The following is a 21,022-nucleotide window of genomic DNA, read 5'->3' on the forward strand; positions in this document are numbered from 1 at the left end:
ACGAGGTTAAAAAACAAAGACACTTTCACTTTAATCCTTCCAGAACCTGTCCATACTCCACAGTATCAGTATCCTCATGCTTATCCTGAGACACCCACTTATCAAGACTCACACGCTGGTTCTGATCCAGGATTCCCATACGGCTGTACTCTGACACCAGGTTTTTGTATCCTGCTTTGTAGTAGCCTCGGATACCATCATCAGACAAAATGGGACACTGAGACTGAATGCTGTCACCTGGAATTACACACAAGAATATAATTAAATGCAGCAACATGAACAGCACCATTACACTATCAGTTTGTGTTATATTTTGTATTTATTATCTTTTGTTGTACAATATTCCACATCTCATGATGCATTTTTTGTCTTGTCAGTTGTGCTTTGCCACTTTGCCTTCCTCTAATTTTTATTCACTATGTATTGTCTAATGCATGTCTATTGAACCCTATTCATATTTTTTTCTTACCTATAGCAGATCTGAGCTTTTGTGAGGTAAGGGGGTGATGTAGAATCATGCAGCGTTTCAGCAGAAGCTCCATGTCTCCACTAATCATGGTGTCTGTAATAAGGTTTAACAGTGTATGTCAGAATGAAATTTATGCAACAGAGCTCATTTTAAAATTATATAAAATGCTCTCCATTACCAAGAGATTTCATTATGTATATTGGTGAGACAATGCCCTCTGGTGGTAAACCAATTGCTCAATGGCATAGAGTTCATGCCCGGTTCTAAAGGCACCCTTTACTGTAATTTCTAACAAATTGTATTTTTATAATACAGGAAATGAATACAGTTTGTTTCTGTAGGAAATTTGTCCCCAGCCTTAATGTGCACTTCCCACTTTGTCTTATCTGTTTGGGACAGACGTGATATTTAGCATAGGCCTATACGAAGCGCTTATGCACTTTTGACCTTTGGGTCACACAGATAAAAAGTCACACAGTGGTAAAGACTGTGGTATACAGAAAAACCATGTGAAAGTGAAAAACAGAATAAGAGAGGGAAGCAGCATGAGACGGGAGGGGGTGACACATTGAGATAATGCGCAATACAGTATTTATCCATTTCCTTCTCACGCAGAGCTCATGTGATTTACTGTTTTATACAGTAAAAATTAACAAGACAGCTATCAGCAGGAATATCTTTTATGAACATAATATTAAAATATTTATTTTACACACTTAAATTCATGTGTACCGTAAATGTGTCCTACGTGATATAGTAAATATTATATATATATATAAAGAGTTTGGTTCCAAAATCTAAAATGTATATTGGTGAGGCAATGGTCTCTGATGGTAAACCAAGTGCTGCATGGCATAGAGTTCATGCCCGGTTCTAAAGGCACCTTTACTGTAATTTCTAACAAATTGTATTTTTATCATACAAGAAATTAATGTAGTTTGTTTCTGTTGGAAATTTGTCCCCAGGAATGATTACGGCTGTGAAAAGAAAAGATAAGCACTGACAAAGTATTGCTAGTTTTAATGGTTATATCTTGCATATCAATGAATAACCCATAAGAATAAAGATTACCATGTTTGGCTAAACAAATTAGATGTGTAGCCTTAATGTACACTTCACTTTGTCTTATCTGTTGGGGACAGACGTGACATTCAGCATATACTAAGCGGTTATGCACTTTTGACCTTTGTGTCACACAGATAAAAAGTCACACTGTGGTAAAGACGGTGGTATATGGAAAGCTATATGAAAGTGAAAAACAGAATAAGACAGAGAAGCAGCATGAGACGGGAGGGGGTAACACATTGAGATAATGTGTAATACAGTATTTTGCAGTCCTTCTCACTGAGAGCTCATGGGATATACAGTATTATACAGTAAAGATTAACAAGACAGCTATCAGCAGGAATATATTTTATTATATATCATATTAAAAGATTTATTTTACACACTTAAATTCATGTGTACCATAAATGTGTCCTATGTGACATAGTTAATACTATATATATATATATATATATATATATATATATATATATATATATATATATATATATATATAAATATATAAATATTTGAAACAATTAAAAGAATAAAATGATACCAGTACATTACGCGTTTTTTACAGTGCATTAAACCTGTGAAGTAATACTGTAATGTAGTTGTATGGTGGACTGTAAAAATCACATTTGATTTATAGTACATACACTGGTTTGTAAGCTTGGGCAATGTTGTAGGTCTATTGATAAAATTAAAATGTTAAATTATCTATAGTTATTACTTATAGAATTTTGAACTATATACAAACATAACATAGCTAGTACTTTTTAATTGTAAAATAAATTCAGCTTTAAAACTAACACATATCAATCCATACAAGTATCAAGTAGATTAGTAACCATTTTATGATGCATGTAAAATTCTCACTTAACTGATTATAACAATTATTTAATTTGTTTACGTTTAAGTAAGAAGCTTGAAATATGGACAAGTTTTTGTTTGCATATTAATATAAAAAAATAATACATTATTATTATCATGAAAACCAAATTAAAAAGAATAAAAGAGGGAATCAGCATGAGACAGGAGGGGGTGACACATTGAGATAATGCGCAATACAGTATTTTCCATGTCCTTCTCACTGAGAGCTCATGTGATATACTGTTTTATACAGTAAACATTAACAAGACAGCTATCAGCAGGAATATCTTTTATTATACATCATATTAAAAGATGAATTTTACACACTTAAATTCATGTGTACCGTAAATGTTTCCTATGTGACATAGTTAATACTATATATATATATATATAAATATTTGAAACAATTAAAAGAATAAAATAATACCAGTACATTACGTGTTTTTTACAGTGCATTAAACCTGTGAAGTAATACTGTAATGTTGTTGTATTGTGGACTGTAAAAATCACGTTTGATTTATAGTACATACACTGGGTTGTAAGCTTTGGCAATGTTGTAGGTCTGTCTTTTGATAAAATTAAAATGTAAAATTATCTATAGTTATTACTTATAGAATTTATAACTATATACAAACATAATTAGCTAGTCATTTTTAACTGTATATTTAAAACTAACACATATCAATCTATATCCAGTATCAAGAAGATTAGTAACCATTTTATGATGCATTCAAAAATCTCATTTAACTGATTATAAAAATGATTTAATTTGTTTACGTTTAATTTAGAAGCTTGAAATATGGACATGTTTTTGTTTGCATATTATTATATAAAATTATACATTATTATTTTCATGACAGCCAAAGTAAACATACATTTTGTCAACATAATTATTGCCATTGTTTTACCATATTTAAACTTTTAATGTACTGTATTTTTGTATGCATTTAAATCATCATCATAAAAACATTAGTTGGCCGTGATGTTTACTGCGTTAAAAGCGCATGTTTATATTCAGGATGACGGACGTTTACTGTCACTGAGGTTTGTTCTTGTCTTCTGGTGCTATTGGTACTTCAGTGATGATTCAGTTTGGTCTGATTGGACTTCAGCAGAACCAGAAGGGCATCCATAGAAGTGAGCGCATCGCTGCACCTGCAGCCATCCCAGCCAGGAGACCCAGTGCGATCTGTTCTCCAATGCCATCGTAGTAAGTGTCTCTGTGCACCCACACTTGCTGAGTCCCTGCAAAGAAGCACATCACATTTTGAGGGACAATCCAGGTGAAAGGTTTTGGTGCTCAAGGGTCCAGTGTATGAAGTGTAGTGGCTTCTAGCGGTGAGGATACAAATTGCAACCAACGGCTCACTCCACCCCTTCCCGGGTGACACAGAACTAAGATGTTGTCACGTTTTTGCTTCTTTGCTGAAGGAGATAATGTATTTACAAACGTTTTTTTCCAAAGCAGTTAGTCCGTTTAGGGCTACTGTAGAAACATGTTGAATTATGACCCGCAGTGTATGTAGATAGAAAATAGCTCATTCTAAGGTAATAAAAACATCACCCTTCATAATTAAGGTATTTTATACACCTCTGAAGACATATTTATGTATATTATATTGCATTTCTGTCAATGATCCTCCAAAAAAAATTACACGAAGCACATTTTAGGCAACATTTAATATATGAGTACTGAGGTCACACAAACTATTTTCTGTGTGGAATAAAGACGTGTGGCTTGCAGTTCAATTTTTATAGACAAATGCTTTTCAAAATAGAATACATATACAGTATATGTGTGTGTTTGTTTTACAGTATAGTGTTTTACCTCCACAACCTGTTCCTGGCATGACGTAAACCGCATTGTGGCTGTCAATTGGAACGGTCTGGTATGTATCATCAGAGGGATTGTAAGTGAAAACCTGCGGCCCAAAAAAGTACTGTAAGTTTACATAAAAAGTGATTCAGTGTATTTCCTGAGAACTGAAACCATGACCTTGATGTTTCAAGAGTCATGTTCTAACAATGCACAAACCACATATTACTTACAGGATTTCTTCTGGCTTCCAGAACTGTGAGTTTCCAGGCTCTAAAAAAGCAAAAGGACAGAAATCAATTACTCTACATTGGGTGGGGCTTCACTCATGGTGGGAGGGGTTAGGTTAGAAAGTCAAGACTTACAGGGCCTCATCTTCACTATTGGCACACAGGGTTAGAGTAAACCCATTCTTCAGATACACCACTAGCAGATTCTCTCTGGGATGAGTCTCAGGTGGAAATACACCTCCTCACAGAAATGACAAATTTATACTAAAACATCAACATGCAATATTTTATTTACGTATTCCATTGAAAATATGATGGATGTTTACCATTTCCTAACTCGAAAATTTAGGGGACACTTGATCCATTTTGCTCATTTTGTATTTTACATTTACATTAGCAAAACCTTTTATGCAAAGCGATATTATAACTTACCACAGTATACTGAGCTAAGTTGTAAAGTTTTTTTTGTGTGTGTTGAAAGAGTAGAAAAGAGAAAGATATTTTAAGCATCTGTTTCTTGTGGAGCAACAAAGGATTGTTTCTGAATACACCTACCTGCACACTCCAGACCAGACTTCACATTCACACAGATGGTCTTCAGACTCACTCTGGTCTCAAAGTCTCTTCTGTTTTCAGATTTGTAAAACATGAAGCTCCCGTCTATCCACAAGTCACACCAGTTTAGTTTCCAACGTTTGAGAACTGAAGCTGAGGGAGGACATTTGTCAGATTGTTACATTGTTATTTAAACAGCCAATTCATAAAGCTCATAGATAGTATGAACTCATAATTGTCTCTTTCCATTTTTCTTTGTGAAACTGCTGTTTAATAGCACGTTTTGTATGTCATAGCTAATAATACTACGTTTAAAAACTTCTCATTTTCGCACTTGGCAGACAGTTTTATCCAAAGCAACTTACATTGCATTTAGTTTATACAAATCGTGTCTTTTTAATTGAACCCGTGACCTTCGCTGTGCTAGCGTAGTCCTCTACCAAGTGAGCTACAGGAGCAACTTTCTCTTCTTTTGTGTTAAGTCTCTAGGTGAGGTCAGGCTGGAGTCCCCATTACTGTACTGTGCTATAATAACACTGTGAGTAAGAGGATTACCGTAAACAGGCCTTGAGTTTCATAACATATCTCTAGAACCGTCTTTTTCTTTTTTTCATTTAATATGCATATCCACTGAGCTCTTTTTGGCATTGCTAATTCACTACTGTAGTTTGTTTGAAAATTCCTTTTGTCCATATCAATAACTAATTATTTATATCAGTATTTAGTTTTGTAGAAATTCGATGGTTAAGAAGACATATAATTGCCGTTCCTGTATGACATGTTTTTATGCTATTCTATGTATAAATATCTGTTTCTAGAACTTACATTGTCTCCAGAGCCAGCCAGATTTCAGCAAAGCCATTGGTCTGACCAGCCAACTGCTCCAAGAAAAATCTGAAAAATATTCCTGTTGTTGGTGTGTTTGTTGGATGAGAATAGAGAGCTGGTGAGGTTGTTTATGAGAGTCTCAGCTGTCTGACAGTGTTGTGAAGTACTGGAAGAGTTCAATCCTCCTCTAATCTGTACGTGAACATCTTTGCTTCATAAGTAATCCCAGATTATAGGACCGGGTGAATCTGCAATGCGTATTCCTTCCTCTCCTGTTTTTAGATATTATTTTAAGATTTTTTTTGTTCATCCCATTATCAGTCACTTGTTCATGACTACTAATGCACATAATGACACAGTGATTGGAATGTTATAGTGTGTACTGACTGACGTCCTTTAATTAAACATCCTTTACTTTCCAGTGAAATTTTAGGATAATTTAAACATTGAATCATGAAAACGAAAAAACTTTAATGTAAAACAACACTAATTTAAGTGTAGGGAAACAGAGACAACTAGAGGGCGACATGTCACCACTATACAGCACAAGCACATTCCCAGCTGTGTAGGCCAATGGACATTACTAAAAGATTAACAAGCAAGTTTAAACTGTTCATTGAAATAATTTGGTCATTATTCCTGATAGTCTTTCTATGACACTAACACATTTACGGCAACCTGTATTAGAACAACAAACAAGCAAAGCCGTTAATAATGATAAAAATAGGCCTATTATTCAAACAACCTCGGCAGTACCATTATACATGATATTTTTCCAACACTGGCACTTCTATCTTATCGTATTATGGCAGAAATTTTGTAACACAATAGAAATCACACACTAGCAACAACATAAAAATAGGCCTACATCTTTCCCTCCTCAGCACCCAGTCATGTGCACGAGAGGTAGAGCCACATGCGCGTTCTTGCGCAAACATTATATAAACTGCGAGCAAGTCAGTAATTCCATTTGTTGGTCTTTTATGGTGCTTTTAAAAAATATATTTTCTTTCATGAAACAAGACTTGTTTTATGTCGTAGGTCACATTCCTTGTCTGTTGATTTAAGGCGTTTTAGATATTTGTACTAATAACAAGACAAACATGCTTAGTAAGAAATTCACGTTTTGAGTCTCGATTTGTTGGTCAGACTAACATTTTATAAATGGGGACCTGACCTAACAACTCCACAAAAAGAAAGAGTAAATAACATTTTATTTATGCATTTGTCAGATTTATCTGAAGGGAATTGCAGTTTTTCAATTTAATAAATGCATTTTAAATCAGGATTTGTGTTCCCTGGGAATCAAACCTACAACCTTAGAGCTTATGTTTTCAGCTAATTTCAGCGAACTTATCTGAGTTTGTTCCTTCACAGATCTGCAGGTCACCATCAGAGACCTGACAAAGACCAGAAAGACCTACCAGGAGGCAGAAAAGAGACAGCACAGGCCGTGAGAGAGAAAGCTGACATGGAAGCCAAGTATGTACTCGCTGACCTGCACAGTAAGTGATGTCACTTGTCCCAAAAACAGGGCAGAGTCTTAGAGATGTTTTCTTTTTCATTTTTTTCATGCTATTTCCTGCAAGGTCTAAGCTCAGCCTGTTCCAATCACGGTCCAGTTTAAAGAGAGCTAGCGTGAAGGTAAGAGTTACACGTGTCCAAAACAAACACAACATGATTTGGTGTGGGTGTGGTTACCCAGCGCAAAACCGCAATAATCAAAACCTAATGACCGACAAAATGTAGTTCTGCTACATACTGTATACTGTAATAACATACTGTCAATTTTAGCACCATAACATTTTCAAATGACTTGTGCAAAACACAAAGTGGAAATTAAAAGTATGATATCATTAAGCTTATTATTTAAAGGTCCAATGTGTAATTTAATTAGATATTTAATATAATATTACATAACTATGTCTGTCATCTGTGTGAACGTTTTTGCTTTTTCTATTATTCTTGGACCTTTTGTGGTGTTTTTGTTGAGACTCAAAACACTTTTTGTAAAGTGTTGTTTGTGTTTATTCTTCTGCATCTGCAGAGATCCACATTTTGTTTAAAGTGAATTCAAATAATACTTCTATTAATGTAACCATGATGTGAATAGGAACAAATTGAGCTAAATAAATAATAAATACACAACTAATCTGGACATATTATCTAGATTCAAATATGTGAGACATAGCCACTACATTCTCAGTGCAGAGATAGACAAAATGTTTACAGCGTGTTTTGGGACTATCCAAGTTTAGATTTTATACATGCGGCTGTGTTCAATCCGTTAAAGATGCAATGTTTCGTCTTGAGACATGAGAAAGGAAAGTGTAGAAACCGATGATAAGTTTAGGAAAGCTGATTTTAGCTTTCTATTCCTTTAAAGCATCTGGTTTCTATCGGCTATTTTCTGTATCTTGGATGCCATTTTTATCAAGATTATTATCTTTTTGATTTTGAAAATTAGAAAGCTTATAGCTTAGTCTTAAAGAAAAAACGTTACTACAAAGACATATTGAGGGATTTATCAGATCCAGTTTAGCAGATAATATGCAGACATGCCTTGAGGGTTTTGTTTTATTGGGCTTCCACTGGCTTTGTTTTGTTGATTAGTAATGTAAAGTTTGATTTGTGATAAACTAGATGTAGCTTGTTTTTCTTTATGATTTGTTGAATCGATCACGAACGCTACTATTTATATGTTTTCTGTGTGGTTTTATTTTTGAACACTGTATAGTTTGCATACTGTAAATCATAAATATAGACATGTTAGATATTCTGGCCCAAAACAGCTTCTTATTTAGAATAGATAGGAAATGCAATCTTTCAAACTTGTGTATGTCAAGCAGCTTTCATTTATTTTAACATACTGAAGGTGCATAAAAGTTTGAAACTGCAAACTCAGTAGTGCAGTCTCGATGCTGCTCTGCCCCCCTCTAGTGGTCAATCCTGAGAACTGGACATACATATTTCTCAATTTCTTGTAGTTAGAAACTTAAAATCTTACTTTTAAAGAGCATTCAAAGGTGTGGTAGCTATCCCCAAACCTCATGCTATAAAACATAAAAATGTATATTTTTTATAACTTGAAAATTCCTGGACCTATTTAAATCTTAATACTAAGCAACATAATAATGATACATACCTATAAACTATAAATTATATACAAAAAAGTATAATAGCAGCAGGACAATGTTAATTCTGTATTTAGGTGTGTGCTAAAACATACATTTTGACAACGTAATTATAGCCATTGTTTTACCATATTTGTACTTTAATGTACTTTATTTTTTTATTCATTTAAATCATCATCATAAAAACATTAGTTGGCCGTGATGTTTACTGCGTTAAAAGCTCATGTTTATATTCAGGAAGACGGAAGTTTACTGTCACTGAGGTTTGTTCTTGTCTTCTGGTGCTATTGGTACTTCAGTGATGATTCAGTTTGGTCTGATTGGACTTCAGCAGAACCAGAAGAGCACCCATAGAAGTGAGCGCATCGCTGCACCTGCAGCCATCCCAGCCAGGAGACCCAGTGCGATCTGTTCTCTCTTGTGAGTGTCTTTGTGCACCCACACTTGCTGAATCCCTGCAAAGAAGCACATCACATTTTGAGGGACAATTCATACCAGGTGAAAGGTTTTGGTGCTCAAGGGTCCAATGTATGAAGTGTAGTGGCTTCTAGCGGTGAGGATACAAATTGCAACCAACGGCTCACTCCTCCCCTTCCCGGGTGACACAGAACTATAAGATCTCAGCAGGTTTTTGCTTCTTGCTGAAGGAGATAATGTATTTACAAAACGTTTTCTGGAAAGCAGTTTGTACGTTTAGGGCTACTGTAGAAACATGTTGAATTCTGACCCGCAGTGTATGTAGATAGAAAAGAGATCATTCTATGGTAATAAAACATAACGTTTTTGTAAGGGCTTCATACACCTCTGTAGACTTAGTTATGTATATTATATTGCATTTCTGTCAAAAAATCCTCCAAAAAATCACACAGCACCTTTTAGGCAACATTTACTATATGAGGAGATCACACAATTCTATATCACTAAACTATTTCTGTGTGGAATAAAGATGTGTGGCTTGCAGTTAAATTTAATAGAATACATACATTTTTATGTGTGTGTTTGTTTGACAGTATAGTGTTTTACCTCCACAACCTGTTCCTGGCATGATGTGAACCGCATTCTGGCTGTCAATTGGAACGGTCTGGTATGTATCATCAGAGGGATTGTAAGTGAAAACCTGCGGCCCAAAAAAGTACTGTAAGATTATATAAAAAGTGATTCACAGTTTACATTGTATTTCCGAGAACTGAAACTATGACCTTGATGTTTCAAGAGTCATGTTCTACCAATGCACAAACCACATATAACTTACAGGATTTCTTCTTCCAGAAGTGTGAGCTTCCAGGCGCTAAAAAAGCAAAAGGACAGAAATCAATTACTCTACATTGGGTGGGGCTTCACTCATGGTGGGAGGGGTTAGGTTAGAAAGCCAAGACTTACAGGGCCTCATCTTCACTATTGGCACACAGGGTTAGAGTAAACCCATTCTTCAGATACACCACTAGCAGATTCTCTCTGGGATGAGTCTCAGGTGGACAAACACCTGGCCACAGAAAATGTCAACTTTATATTAACTCATCAACAGGTAACATTTTATTAACGTACTTCATGGAAAATATGCTAGATGTTTTTCCTTTGTTATCTCACAAATAAAAGGTACACTTGATCTAGATAGCTGATTTTGCGTATTAATGGAATAGTTCATCATAGACATCATTTACCCACCCATGTTGTCTTTAAACCTGTGTGATTTTCCTTCTCCTGCAAAAACACAAAAGAAGATATTTTGAAAAATGTTGGTGTCCGTCCCCATCAACTTCTAATGTATGGAACCAATGGTACCAGACATTTTTCAAAATACCTTCTTTTGTGTTCTGCATGAGAAAGAAATTCATACAGGTTTGAAATGAAAAGAGGGTATGTAGATAATAACATAACTTTTAAATTGAAGGTGCAGTTGGCTTAGTGGTTAGCACGTTCGCCTCACACCTCCAGGGTTGGGGGTTTGATTCCCGCTTCCGACTTGTGTGTGTGGAGTTTGCATGTTCTCCCCGTGCCTCGGGGGTTTCCTCCGGGTACTCCGGTTTCCTCCCCTGGTCCAAAGACATGCATGGTAGGTTGATTGGCATCTCTGGAAAAATTGTCTGTAGGGAATGAATGAGTGAGTGTGTGTGCCCTGCGATGGGTTGGCACTCCATCCAGGGTGTAATCCTGCCTTGATGCCCAATGACTCCTGAGATAGGCGCAGGCTCCCCGTGACCCGAGGTAGTTCGGATAAGCGGTAGAAAATGGAATGGAATGTTGGTGTGTTTGTTGGATGAGAAGGCAAGCTGGTGAGTTTGTGTGTGAGAGTCTCGGCACTCTGAAGTACTGGAAGAGTTTGATGACTCTTTCTCTAATCTCTAATCAGGTGAACAGCTTCACTTCACAAATAATCTCAGATTATAGGTCTGGGTGAGTCTGCGCTGGAATATTCTCTCTGGGCATTCAAGTTTTACTCAGTCAAGAACAGTTTAAATTGCACAGTTTCTTGTCACGGTGTTAGATTAAATTGAATCTCTTTATTAAACAGTATTAAGGTCACAAGAGAAATAACTTTCTTCGGATCAGTTCTTAACTATATTGGTCAGTTTCTGGTTGAAGTTGATGAGATTAGGCATGTGCAGATGTGATTTTTAATTGGGGGAACCAAACTCAGCAAATGATTTCCACTCAGTTAGTTATTTTGCGTAATTTATCCAACTGTCATTAACAACCGATTTATGTATCCTTATGCAAATGTTTACATTTAGTGCGCATGCCCAGCGTGTCTGAATGGTCATGTGACATGTTATCTGTAGTGTAGTGTCAAAGCAGATTTTTTTCTAAAACGCAGGTTGAAATGGAAGTATAAACGAGGATTATTTTAGTTTAAAAAACGCCGTCTTTGTACTACAACGGGCTAAAGTAAACACCACCTAAATGACCTACCTGAGAGGTAAGAGTTGAACCATTGTAGTACAGTTCCAGAGAGATTGATAGCCCTGAGGGTCGACGGGAAGATGTGATGTCAAAAGCGGTAGATATATTAGGGGCAGTTGTGGCCTAATGGTTAGGAGTTGACAGAGAATGTTTATACCAAGCGTTGTGCTACAGCTGAACCTGAATTAAACAAGGTTGGGTTTGTCTGGTTTTGTCAACTCAAAACTTACTCTGCAACTCAGTGTTCATTCACCTCGCTTTGTGAAACTTCGTTTCAACACAAAACAGGAATACACTTTGCTGTAAACTATGGTGGTAGTTCCTATTAATTTTTCACATTCGGTCTATTTGATCAATTCCACAACATTTATCTCTTACCTATTTCCTCACATCATATAATGTGTGATGTTCTCATTTTTATGAAACAGAACGGACACAAAAATAAAATGATAACATTTTATTGGCAAAACTTATAACACGATCAGCTACAAGTATGAAGTAGTTTTTCAGCATCATGCAAACATTTTTACAATGTTTGTGTAAAAATATGTGCTCAGAACTCTCCTAAAAACACTTCTATATTTACTAAGGATGTAAAATTATTTGATTATAAATTCAGCAGATGGGTAAAGAGTTTACAAATTTTAACTTCAAATGAATGAAATATGAGCATATCTCAGTTCTACACTGAAAAGAGCTATAATGTGTATAATGAGAAAAAAATAAGGCTTTTTTTATACATATTTGAAAATGTATATACCCAACAACATTCAAAACCACTGATGCTTCCTTACCCTGTAATATTTTGACCCTTCACCTATTAAGACACACACACTAAACCATTATTACTATGCAAACCAAAGAGTTTACAAATTTAACTTTAAAAAGACAGAAACATGAACTATGAGCATATCTCTGTTCTACACTATAAAGAGCTTTAATGTGAGTACTGAGAAAAAAATGAAATATGGTTTTTGTATTTAATTTCTTTAAATGTATATTTGGAAATGTATATACCCAACACCATTCAAAACCACTGATGCTTACATTGTAATATTTTGACCCTTCACCTATTAAGACACACACACTAAACCATTATTATTATTATGCAAACCAAAGTACCATGAATACATTTTTTTTTTTAGCAAACAATTTACCAATAGATCAAGATGTTACATTCTAAATTAGTTTTTTTTTGCAATTTCAGTGAGATACGTACATCATGTCTTTCAGCAGTTATCATTATGACAATCCTATCATTTTAATTCTTCCTTTTTTAGTCCCTCCAGAACCTGGCTGTATTCTGCTGTGTTTGTTTCCTCGTGCTTATCCTGTGACACCCACTTAACCAGACGCTCACGCTGGTTCTGATCCAGGATTCCAATGCGACTATACTCTGACACCAGGTTTTTGTATCCTGCTTTGTAGTAGCCTCTGATACCATCATCAGACAAAATGGTATATGAAGATTGAATGTTTTCACCTGGAATTAAACAAAAATATTAAATGCAGTAGCAGGGCAGCTTTTACCCTTAGATTTTGAGTTCTGCTTTGTGTTTATTATATTTTGTCTTGATTAACACATCTGAGTTTCTTACCTAGAGCGGATCTGAGCTTTTTTGAGGTAAGCGGGTGATGTAGAATCATGCAGTGTTTCAGCAGAAGCTCTGCGTCTCCACTTATCATGGTGTCTGACAGAAGTTTTCTTTAAAAAAGAAAAGTTAAAAGCAAATTTAGCATTTTTCATTTATTAAAGAAAACCAGCGGCTTAACATTTGAAAAACATTATTGGTATTCTGTATTATTTAGCATGAGGGATGAGGAGTTTGTTCATAGGTGCGAATGTTACCTGGCCACCTGTGACCGGCTGCTTGGACCCGTAGTTAAAGCTTGTATGTGATCTTGTCCCAGAACCTCCATAGCAATCAGGTTCTGTCCATTTTTGTCAGTCTTTATTCGGCTGATCAGTTTATAAAGCTCCAGGTCTTTATTTTGAAGTTTGCTCGCTGACTGTGGGTTTTCTAGGAACGTCTGTGCTAGTCTGAGGGAGTCTTTCGGTGGAATATGGCTGGTGCTGAGAGTCCCAGTTTTTTTTACACTCGACATTCGAGCACTTACAACACTGTCCAGAGAGAATGAGAATTAATGACAATTTATTGGTATGAAATTAACACGAGGTCTAATTATTAAGGCTATCGATCATCTTTGTTAGATGAGGTCACAATCCCGAGAATCGAGTTGCATTATGGTTATCGCCGCCATTTGTAAGGTATCAATGCTGAGATGTTCTATCTTCTGCTTTCAATTTCACTTCCTTTCACAGATAAAGTGGTATGTTCTTGTGTAATATGTTGTAAAACTAAGACACACCATAGAAACAGCCTAAAGCTTCACCACTAGGAAAGATTTTTGTTTTCCACTTGGGATAACAGACAGCATTCTGTTATGTATTTTAAAACAGATTTTTAACCCAGTGTTGCTTTAGTAGTGAAGTATGTACATTGGAATTTTCATAAATGTTACCCTGGATCACAAAACCAGTATTAAGTAGCACAGGAACAATTTAAGTTAAAGCCAAAAATCCATTGTAGAGTTGTCAGTACGTGCTGTACAGAAAAATAGACTTGATGCGTAAACGATCGCGGCACTGCTGCATCGCATCTGGGGTATGTGTGAAACAGGCTTGAAAAGCAGCCCTGGACATTCGTTCTTACGTAACTTCATAACTTCATAACTTCATTAATTTCATTGTATCATTCATAATATCATAAATAATCTTCCTCGGGTGTTTTATTTACTAAAATTAGTGAAGACTGGTTGCCCACTAGAGCTAAGCAGGGCTGAGCCTGATTAGTACCTGGATGGGAGACCTGCTGGGATAACTAAGTTGGGAGAGAGAGAGAGAGAGTATTTAAATATAGTTTCCTTTTACTTGGTTTTTGTATTTGACAAATAAGGAGGAATTGATTCCATTAATGGAATCGAGAAATCGATTAGTGCAGGTGATTCTTTCTCTCTCTCTCTCAGTAAATGTTATAAGGTTAAATTTATAATTTGATTCAATCTCTGCGTCCCATTTAAAGTGAGCGGAGTGTTAGAACTAACGAGCTGCTGCTGACGAACCGCCATTTTTCTGATCAAGCGGATCGTACACAGTGCTGTAATAAAAGACAGATGATAGTCACAGCAGTCAGATTATTTTACCTTGTATATACACCAACAAATCCAAGATGGTACGTTTTGATGATGATTCGTTCGTCACTTTTGATAAATTGAACACTTTTTAAATATTCCTGCAGTGAATTATTTGTCTCCGTTTTACTTCCTCCAGTTAGGGTGTATATTTTAGGGGTTTTGTCAGAAAGGTCATATCCTCTCTGGAGAATAAGTTGGGGTGTGTACAATTCAAGGTTTGTCTGGATCTAAGAAGAAATGAAGAGTGAAATTAAACACAATCATTATATAGAAACACTGTGGACTTATTGGTCAGTAATGTAATTACTTGCTTTGCATTTTTTTCAGTAACATGACAATAGAGCTGTGCAATTATAAAAATAATTATCGTAATGGCCAATTTGGCCTCCAACTATTAAAAAAACAAAATAATTGACATTCCATTCCATTTTGCAAAGAATACTCTCTTTTTCTTCTGTTATAAAATGACAGCGCACCTCTATCCTTTACATCGGTGCAGCTGTGCTATACACTTTGTTTAAAGGTTTGTTTTATGTTGTTTCGAAAGTCAGTGAGAAATCATGTTGTCATAATCGAGCAGCTCTGAATAAGCTCTGTTATTTTTCCATTTTAAGAGAGAGAGAGAGAGAGAGAGAGAGAGATGTGGGTAAAAGAATGTAGGCCCTATAGGCGGTTTCAGAGTGACAACATAAACAAATGTTAATGTGCATGGACACTTTTGTGGCCCAAATTTAACTTCCGGTACACATACGCAAAGAATAGAATTCATGTAGATTATTTTTGATAAAAAGCTAAATAAATAAAAATTAAATTAGATAGCAAGTTAAAAAAATGTCCTGCCATTATTGTTGGGGTTACCAGTAGAAGAACCGTCTCTTGGCTAAACTTAAATATGACAAGGTGTCAAGACCCATTCAAAAAATGTAATATTATATTACCACCTATTCTATTATTGCTCCTGTATGATATATCGCTTATTGCTCCCTGTACTTTGGATAAAAGCGACTGCTAAATGAATACATGTTATACAATTAATTTAAAATGAAATTCACCAAATTTTTATTTAAACAAATTATACACAATAAATTATTAATTTAGATTTATTAATTTAAATTAGATTTGGGCCAGGCTTGTGCAACCGATGAAACCGTCTGATGTTTTTCAATAAATAATAGTTATAATTGTTAAGAGCACTCGCCTCATTTTTCACTTTCTCACGTAGCATTAAAGCTTTTGTCGATGGGTCTTCTGTCAGGCTGCTCGTTGCTTGTGCTACAGCATGATAAAAAGCATTCTGATCATCCGAGTTGACTTTGCTTATCTTCCCGTCATCCAGCATGATATCAAAACGGCCACTGTACAGCTGTGATCCAGCTCTGTTTGTAAAAAGGTAACAATACACAAAGTTCATAAGCACTAACACTGAAATGTATTTATTTTTGTGTATGTATAATCTCTTACTGTGATGCATGTTGGTCTTTGGCAGATTTGGTTAATCTCAGTTTTATATCGCCTGCTGATTTGTTAGTTCCTGGGTGACGGTCCTCAGTCAGTTGTTTTCCGTTTTCATCAACGATAGTAATATGAATTCCTTTTCCATCCAGTAGGTTACTTTTTGTGAGCACGTAAACATCGAGGGCTGTAGTCGGCCGATCGGCTTTGCATATGTCTTCTGTGTACTGCTTCAGTTTTGTTTTATCCTCATCAGGCAGCTTTTGCACTTCTTTGTGGCTCGCAGATTTCTTGTTGTGTTTTTCTCTCTGGTCATCGAAGAAACGTTGAGTTTTTTGTCTGCACATAACTTTGTCCACTGCCTTTCCTGTTGCACTGTTTAACTGACTCTTAAATGAGCTGGTCATTAAAGAAGTCATATGTTTAGAACAGGAACTGATGAATTGGTCAGAAACCTTCTGAGCGATTTCCTGTAGAAGTTCTCCTTTAAGGCGTTGGACATCATTTAATTTGTGTCGTCCATCTTGGTCATACTTAGTCATTTCTGTCTGAAGCTCATTGATGCTCTGCAGAAATTGAGGAACAAATTTCTGGTCTATTATCTCCTTTGTTGGTACGGTACCCAATATTTGACAGAGACGTGTTGAGCACTCGGCTACTTTCATAACCAGCTTTGCTGTTTCAAGCACACCTGAGAGTTTTGCTTTTTCCATGAGCTCTGTCGCTGCGTTACACACCTTAGAGAGTTTGCTGATAACATCCTGTGCTTTGGTACAGTCAAGTATAAGCATAGGAATGGTCTCTTTAGTAAGCAAACCAACAGATTCTTTCAGTTGCTTCTCATATTTTGAGTCAATCTTGAAATTCTCTTTTTTCAAGGCAGCTTTTGGAACGCCTGAGCTGATGAACTCAACGAGAGTCTGATCCAGTTTACTGTTCTGCTTCACTGAGGAAGTAACAACATTCTTAAAACTGTTTTGTAAAATGTTCTTAAAGACTTCCTGAAGTGCCGCATCGATTGCGTAGTTCATGGCAGTGATCACAGACTTTTTCCCGATTTCCTGAACGGCATATTTAGCTGCATGTTTGAAGTTCTGTTTAAGTGCTGCTGAAGTAGTCATGTTTTTCATAGCAGACTTAAAAGATTCCTTACCGACGGACGATAAACCAGACTTGATGCTTCCTTTGAATGAAGTAAATGCTGCCTTTCCTGATTTGATGAATTCAGATGCAACAGAGGAGAATGATTTTGTTCCATTCAGGAGACTTTTCGTCACCTTATATACGCTGGTAACTGCTTTCTTGATCGCGCTAAAGCCAGCCGTTATTAATGCGAGCCCGATGCTGATGCTCTTGGAGATCGCCCACGACACCCAATCGAATGTGCCCTTTACCATCCCCTCTATTCCACTGATCATGTCAGACACTCCTTCTGAAATCAGACCCATTCCAAACTGACTGGCTGTTCCAAGCGTAAACGCACAAATAAGAATTCCTGCGAGAACCTGAACCACGCCGAGTATGAAGCATATCAAAGCGTCGATGCAAAACTTGGGCTTCTTTTTCACTTCAAACACAATCCCGAGGCCGAAGTCGTACAATGACATCAGCTCATTAGTGATGATGAAGTTCTTTTCTTCAGACAGCATGTAGACTGAACACTCCTCTGTAATGGCATCATCTTTGCTTTTCTCCAGCTCTTCAAGTTTAAGCATAGCATTATCAACGTACTTCATCCAACAACTAAAGATGTTCATTCTGGCCTCCATTTGATTCTGAAAGTTGTTGTAGTCTGTGCTATGATCTTTGTTACCGGTGACTGATAAATTACATGAGATCATTGTGTTTGAGACTTCTGAGATGTAGACGTCAATGGATTTCTTTGCGTCTCCCAGCAGTTTCAAGGCATCTGTTTTATAGTCACCCTTGCCAAGGTTGATGGTGATGTACGCCTGGTTATAGAGTGCCACAGCTCTGTAGTGAGGGTCAGAGTTGACAACTTTTTGCCAGTAGGATTCAGCCCCATATGAATTGTTGGTTTTGTTTTTGCAGTGTAGATCGGTTCTTACAATTGCTTGTCTGATGTGATCATAGAAATTATCAGATTGTCCTTGCAGCAGCTTTTCCCTTGTTCCGTTTATCGTCTTGATAAGGTCTGCTTCAAGTTGACTGAAGTCATCATGCCTATTGATGTGATCCTCATGTAGGGTCAACCATAAGGCCCAAGATTCTTTCAAAGCGTTAATGGCAGGCTGATAATCTAACTTAGTCTGATGACGTTTAAAGCAATCAGGAATTTTCTCATGCTGCATTTGCACGGGATTCAGTTTTTCTGTTTGGGTATAATGTCCATCGAAGTCTTTCAACAATCTACAAAATGTGGAGAAGAGATTTTCCTTGAGTTTTATTCCAACCAGCTCATCCTTTTCCATGTCGAGGATTCGTTTAATTTCATAATGCTCTCTCAGCTGACGCATGATTTCCACTGACTGACCTTGGTAAGCTGGTGCAAGGTGATCACAATTTACAACTACCTGGACCATCCCAGGATTGCCTTTTCTAGACGTACGACCGAATATTTGTTTCTCGACTCTTCGGTTGTGTGGAAAGTGACTAAGCAGTACAAAAAGACCACCCTGCTTGTTCACACTTTCATCCACTTTTATGTCCGTTCCTCGTCCTCCGAGATTTGTTGCAATGATGATTCTGCCTCCACAGAAATTCTCTTTTTCAATGTTGTGCTTCTCACTGATTGTGTACAGAGTGATCTTTTCTGCTTTAACTCTGCCTCCATCTTGCATTTTTCCATGTAGTTCATCTGCTGTTTTAACATCTTCACAAATCACTAAGACAACTTGTCCTCTCTCTGCTACTTTCCATGTAGTTTCACAAATAGTTTGGATCCATTGGTGATTCCCACCTTTCACCTCGATGACTGGAAGCTCCACCATTCTTTTATAACGATGTGCAGGTACAGTGTAGCTCTTTGTTTCATAATGTCTTTCCAGAAAGTCCCAATCTGCCTTACCTCCTAATGTACCAGAAACACCAAATATACCACTTCCACTGAGGTACCTTTTGAAAAAATGAAAATTGGACATGTAGTTTGTCACGTAGGATATTGGTGATATCGCAAGTTGGTGCTTGAACTCCAAAAACTGCTGTAGACCATTACCCCATTTCTTGTTTTTCTCCAAAACACCGCTCGCTTTGAAGTCTACCGGAATTATTGCATTATGCATGTGTTTGTCATTACTGGCAGTAGCATCTCTTTCAGAGGCCAATGAGGCGTCAATCATGTATTCTCTGCCTAGTGACATCTGAACAGCCTTTAGTGCATTCTCCACAAATACCGGCAACTGATTTTCAACATAGTTTTTCAAGAAAACAGGAATGACAAGGAAGTTGTTGTCTTCTTTAGCAGTTTGAAGGTTATCAGAGTACTTGATAGATGATTTTATTGTGCTTACAGTTGCATCAATGAGTGATTTCTCAGACATGATTTCACATGCCAGTCCCCCTTCCAGCAACAACATTTCAACATTAATGTTGCCTTGTTTTTCCCGAGCTTCAAATCGTTTGGCTTTCTTGTTCTCTAAAGAATAGCACTTAAAGACTGCGCTGTTCTCCAGCACCTCCTCAAATATACTCAGAAGATCAAACTGTTGTGTAACACCAAGCTTCTTCATGATTTCAGATAATGCTTCAGACATTGCATCCTCAGCTGTATTTTCTTTCTTGCTCTGAGCCTGATTTATCATTTCAACATCCTTCTCGGTGAAGAACCCCAAAGTCACTCCAGGCAACAAGATTTCATTTGCAGAAAAGCTATCAGATGTCTCCAGTCCCATAATGGCTGATGTTGCAGCTTTGTGAAAGTACTGTATCCTCGTCGCCCATTTTATCTCACCTGTTTCAAACATTTCTATTGGTTGACAACAAGAAATCATTGCCCATATGTTGGAAAGCACTTGATCCACATGCCTAAATCCGCCAGATTCATGAGACAAGAATGTCACTTGAACTCCATTGTCCAAAGTCATATAGTCTACTTCGTCCACTATGACAAGCTGAAATGGCCTTTTATCACGAGTAGTCCTCTGCTCAAATTCCTGTTTAAGTATGTCTGCTGCAAAGACTCCCACTGTGCCATATACTATTGGTTGTCTGTAAGCGATTCTAAGGAGTTCCTCTTGTTCCTCTGGTGACTGGGCGCTTGAGTTATGTGGAGGTACTACAGATGAGGTGACACCAAACATTTCAAAAAACTTCTTCCAGTCTTCTTGGTCTCGTTGGGCAAGAAGTGGAGAACTTGTCACAATGTCCACTTTTGTTCCACGTATGGCGAGAATTGTTGCAAACATGGCTAAGATACAGGACTTGCCCTCACCTGTACCAATCTCTAGAAGACATCCTTTATTTTCGGTCAGCTGTGCCAAGAGGAGCAAAAGCAATGATGCTAGCTGTGTACGTCTTGGAAAATAACCTTGAGTCTTCTTGTTGTCTTTTGTGATGTTTGTTG

The 21,022-nt window shown here is 36.8% G+C and overlaps 1 protein-coding gene and 1 pseudogene across 1 annotated transcript; both read right to left on the reverse strand.

The window, feature by feature from the left end:
- Positions 1 to 3,313: 3,313 nt before the first annotated feature.
- On the reverse strand, positions 3,314 to 5,941 carry LOC130412089 (pleckstrin homology domain-containing family B member 1-like). Its single transcript, XM_056737220.1, has 6 exons — positions 5,816 to 5,941; positions 4,991 to 5,143; positions 4,571 to 4,673; positions 4,439 to 4,478; positions 4,218 to 4,311; positions 3,314 to 3,634 (listed from the first exon to the last, which is right to left on the reverse strand). Exons 1-6 carry the CDS (start codon positions 5,850 to 5,852, stop codon positions 3,498 to 3,500), a joined length of 564 nt encoding a protein of 187 aa, XP_056593198.1. The 5' UTR covers positions 5,853 to 5,941; the 3' UTR covers positions 3,314 to 3,497.
- A 3,338-nt stretch (positions 5,942 to 9,279) lies between these two features.
- On the reverse strand, positions 9,280 to 13,959 carry LOC130411450 (uncharacterized; annotated as a pseudogene).
- Positions 13,960 to 21,022: the final 7,063 nt, after the last annotated feature.

Source organism: Triplophysa dalaica, chromosome 22 (genome assembly GCF_015846415.1).
Source record: "Triplophysa dalaica isolate WHDGS20190420 chromosome 22, ASM1584641v1, whole genome shotgun sequence".
NCBI lineage: Eukaryota > Metazoa > Chordata > Actinopteri > Cypriniformes > Nemacheilidae > Triplophysa > Triplophysa dalaica.

Excerpts from the sequence above, each read along its gene's own strand:
- LOC130412089 (XM_056737220.1), bottom strand. The coding sequence starts at position 5,852 with ATGGCTTTGCTGAAATCTGGCTGGCTCTGGAGACAAT. Across the intron at positions 5,144-5,815 it reads TGGCTGGCTCTGGAGACAAT|CTTCAGTTCTCAAACGTTGG; the intron begins GTAAGTTCTAGA and ends GTCCTCCCTCAG. Across the intron at positions 4,479-4,570 it reads AATAGTGAAGATGAGGCCCT|AGCCTGGAAACTCACAGTTC; the intron begins GTAAGTCTTGAC and ends TTGCTTTTTTAG.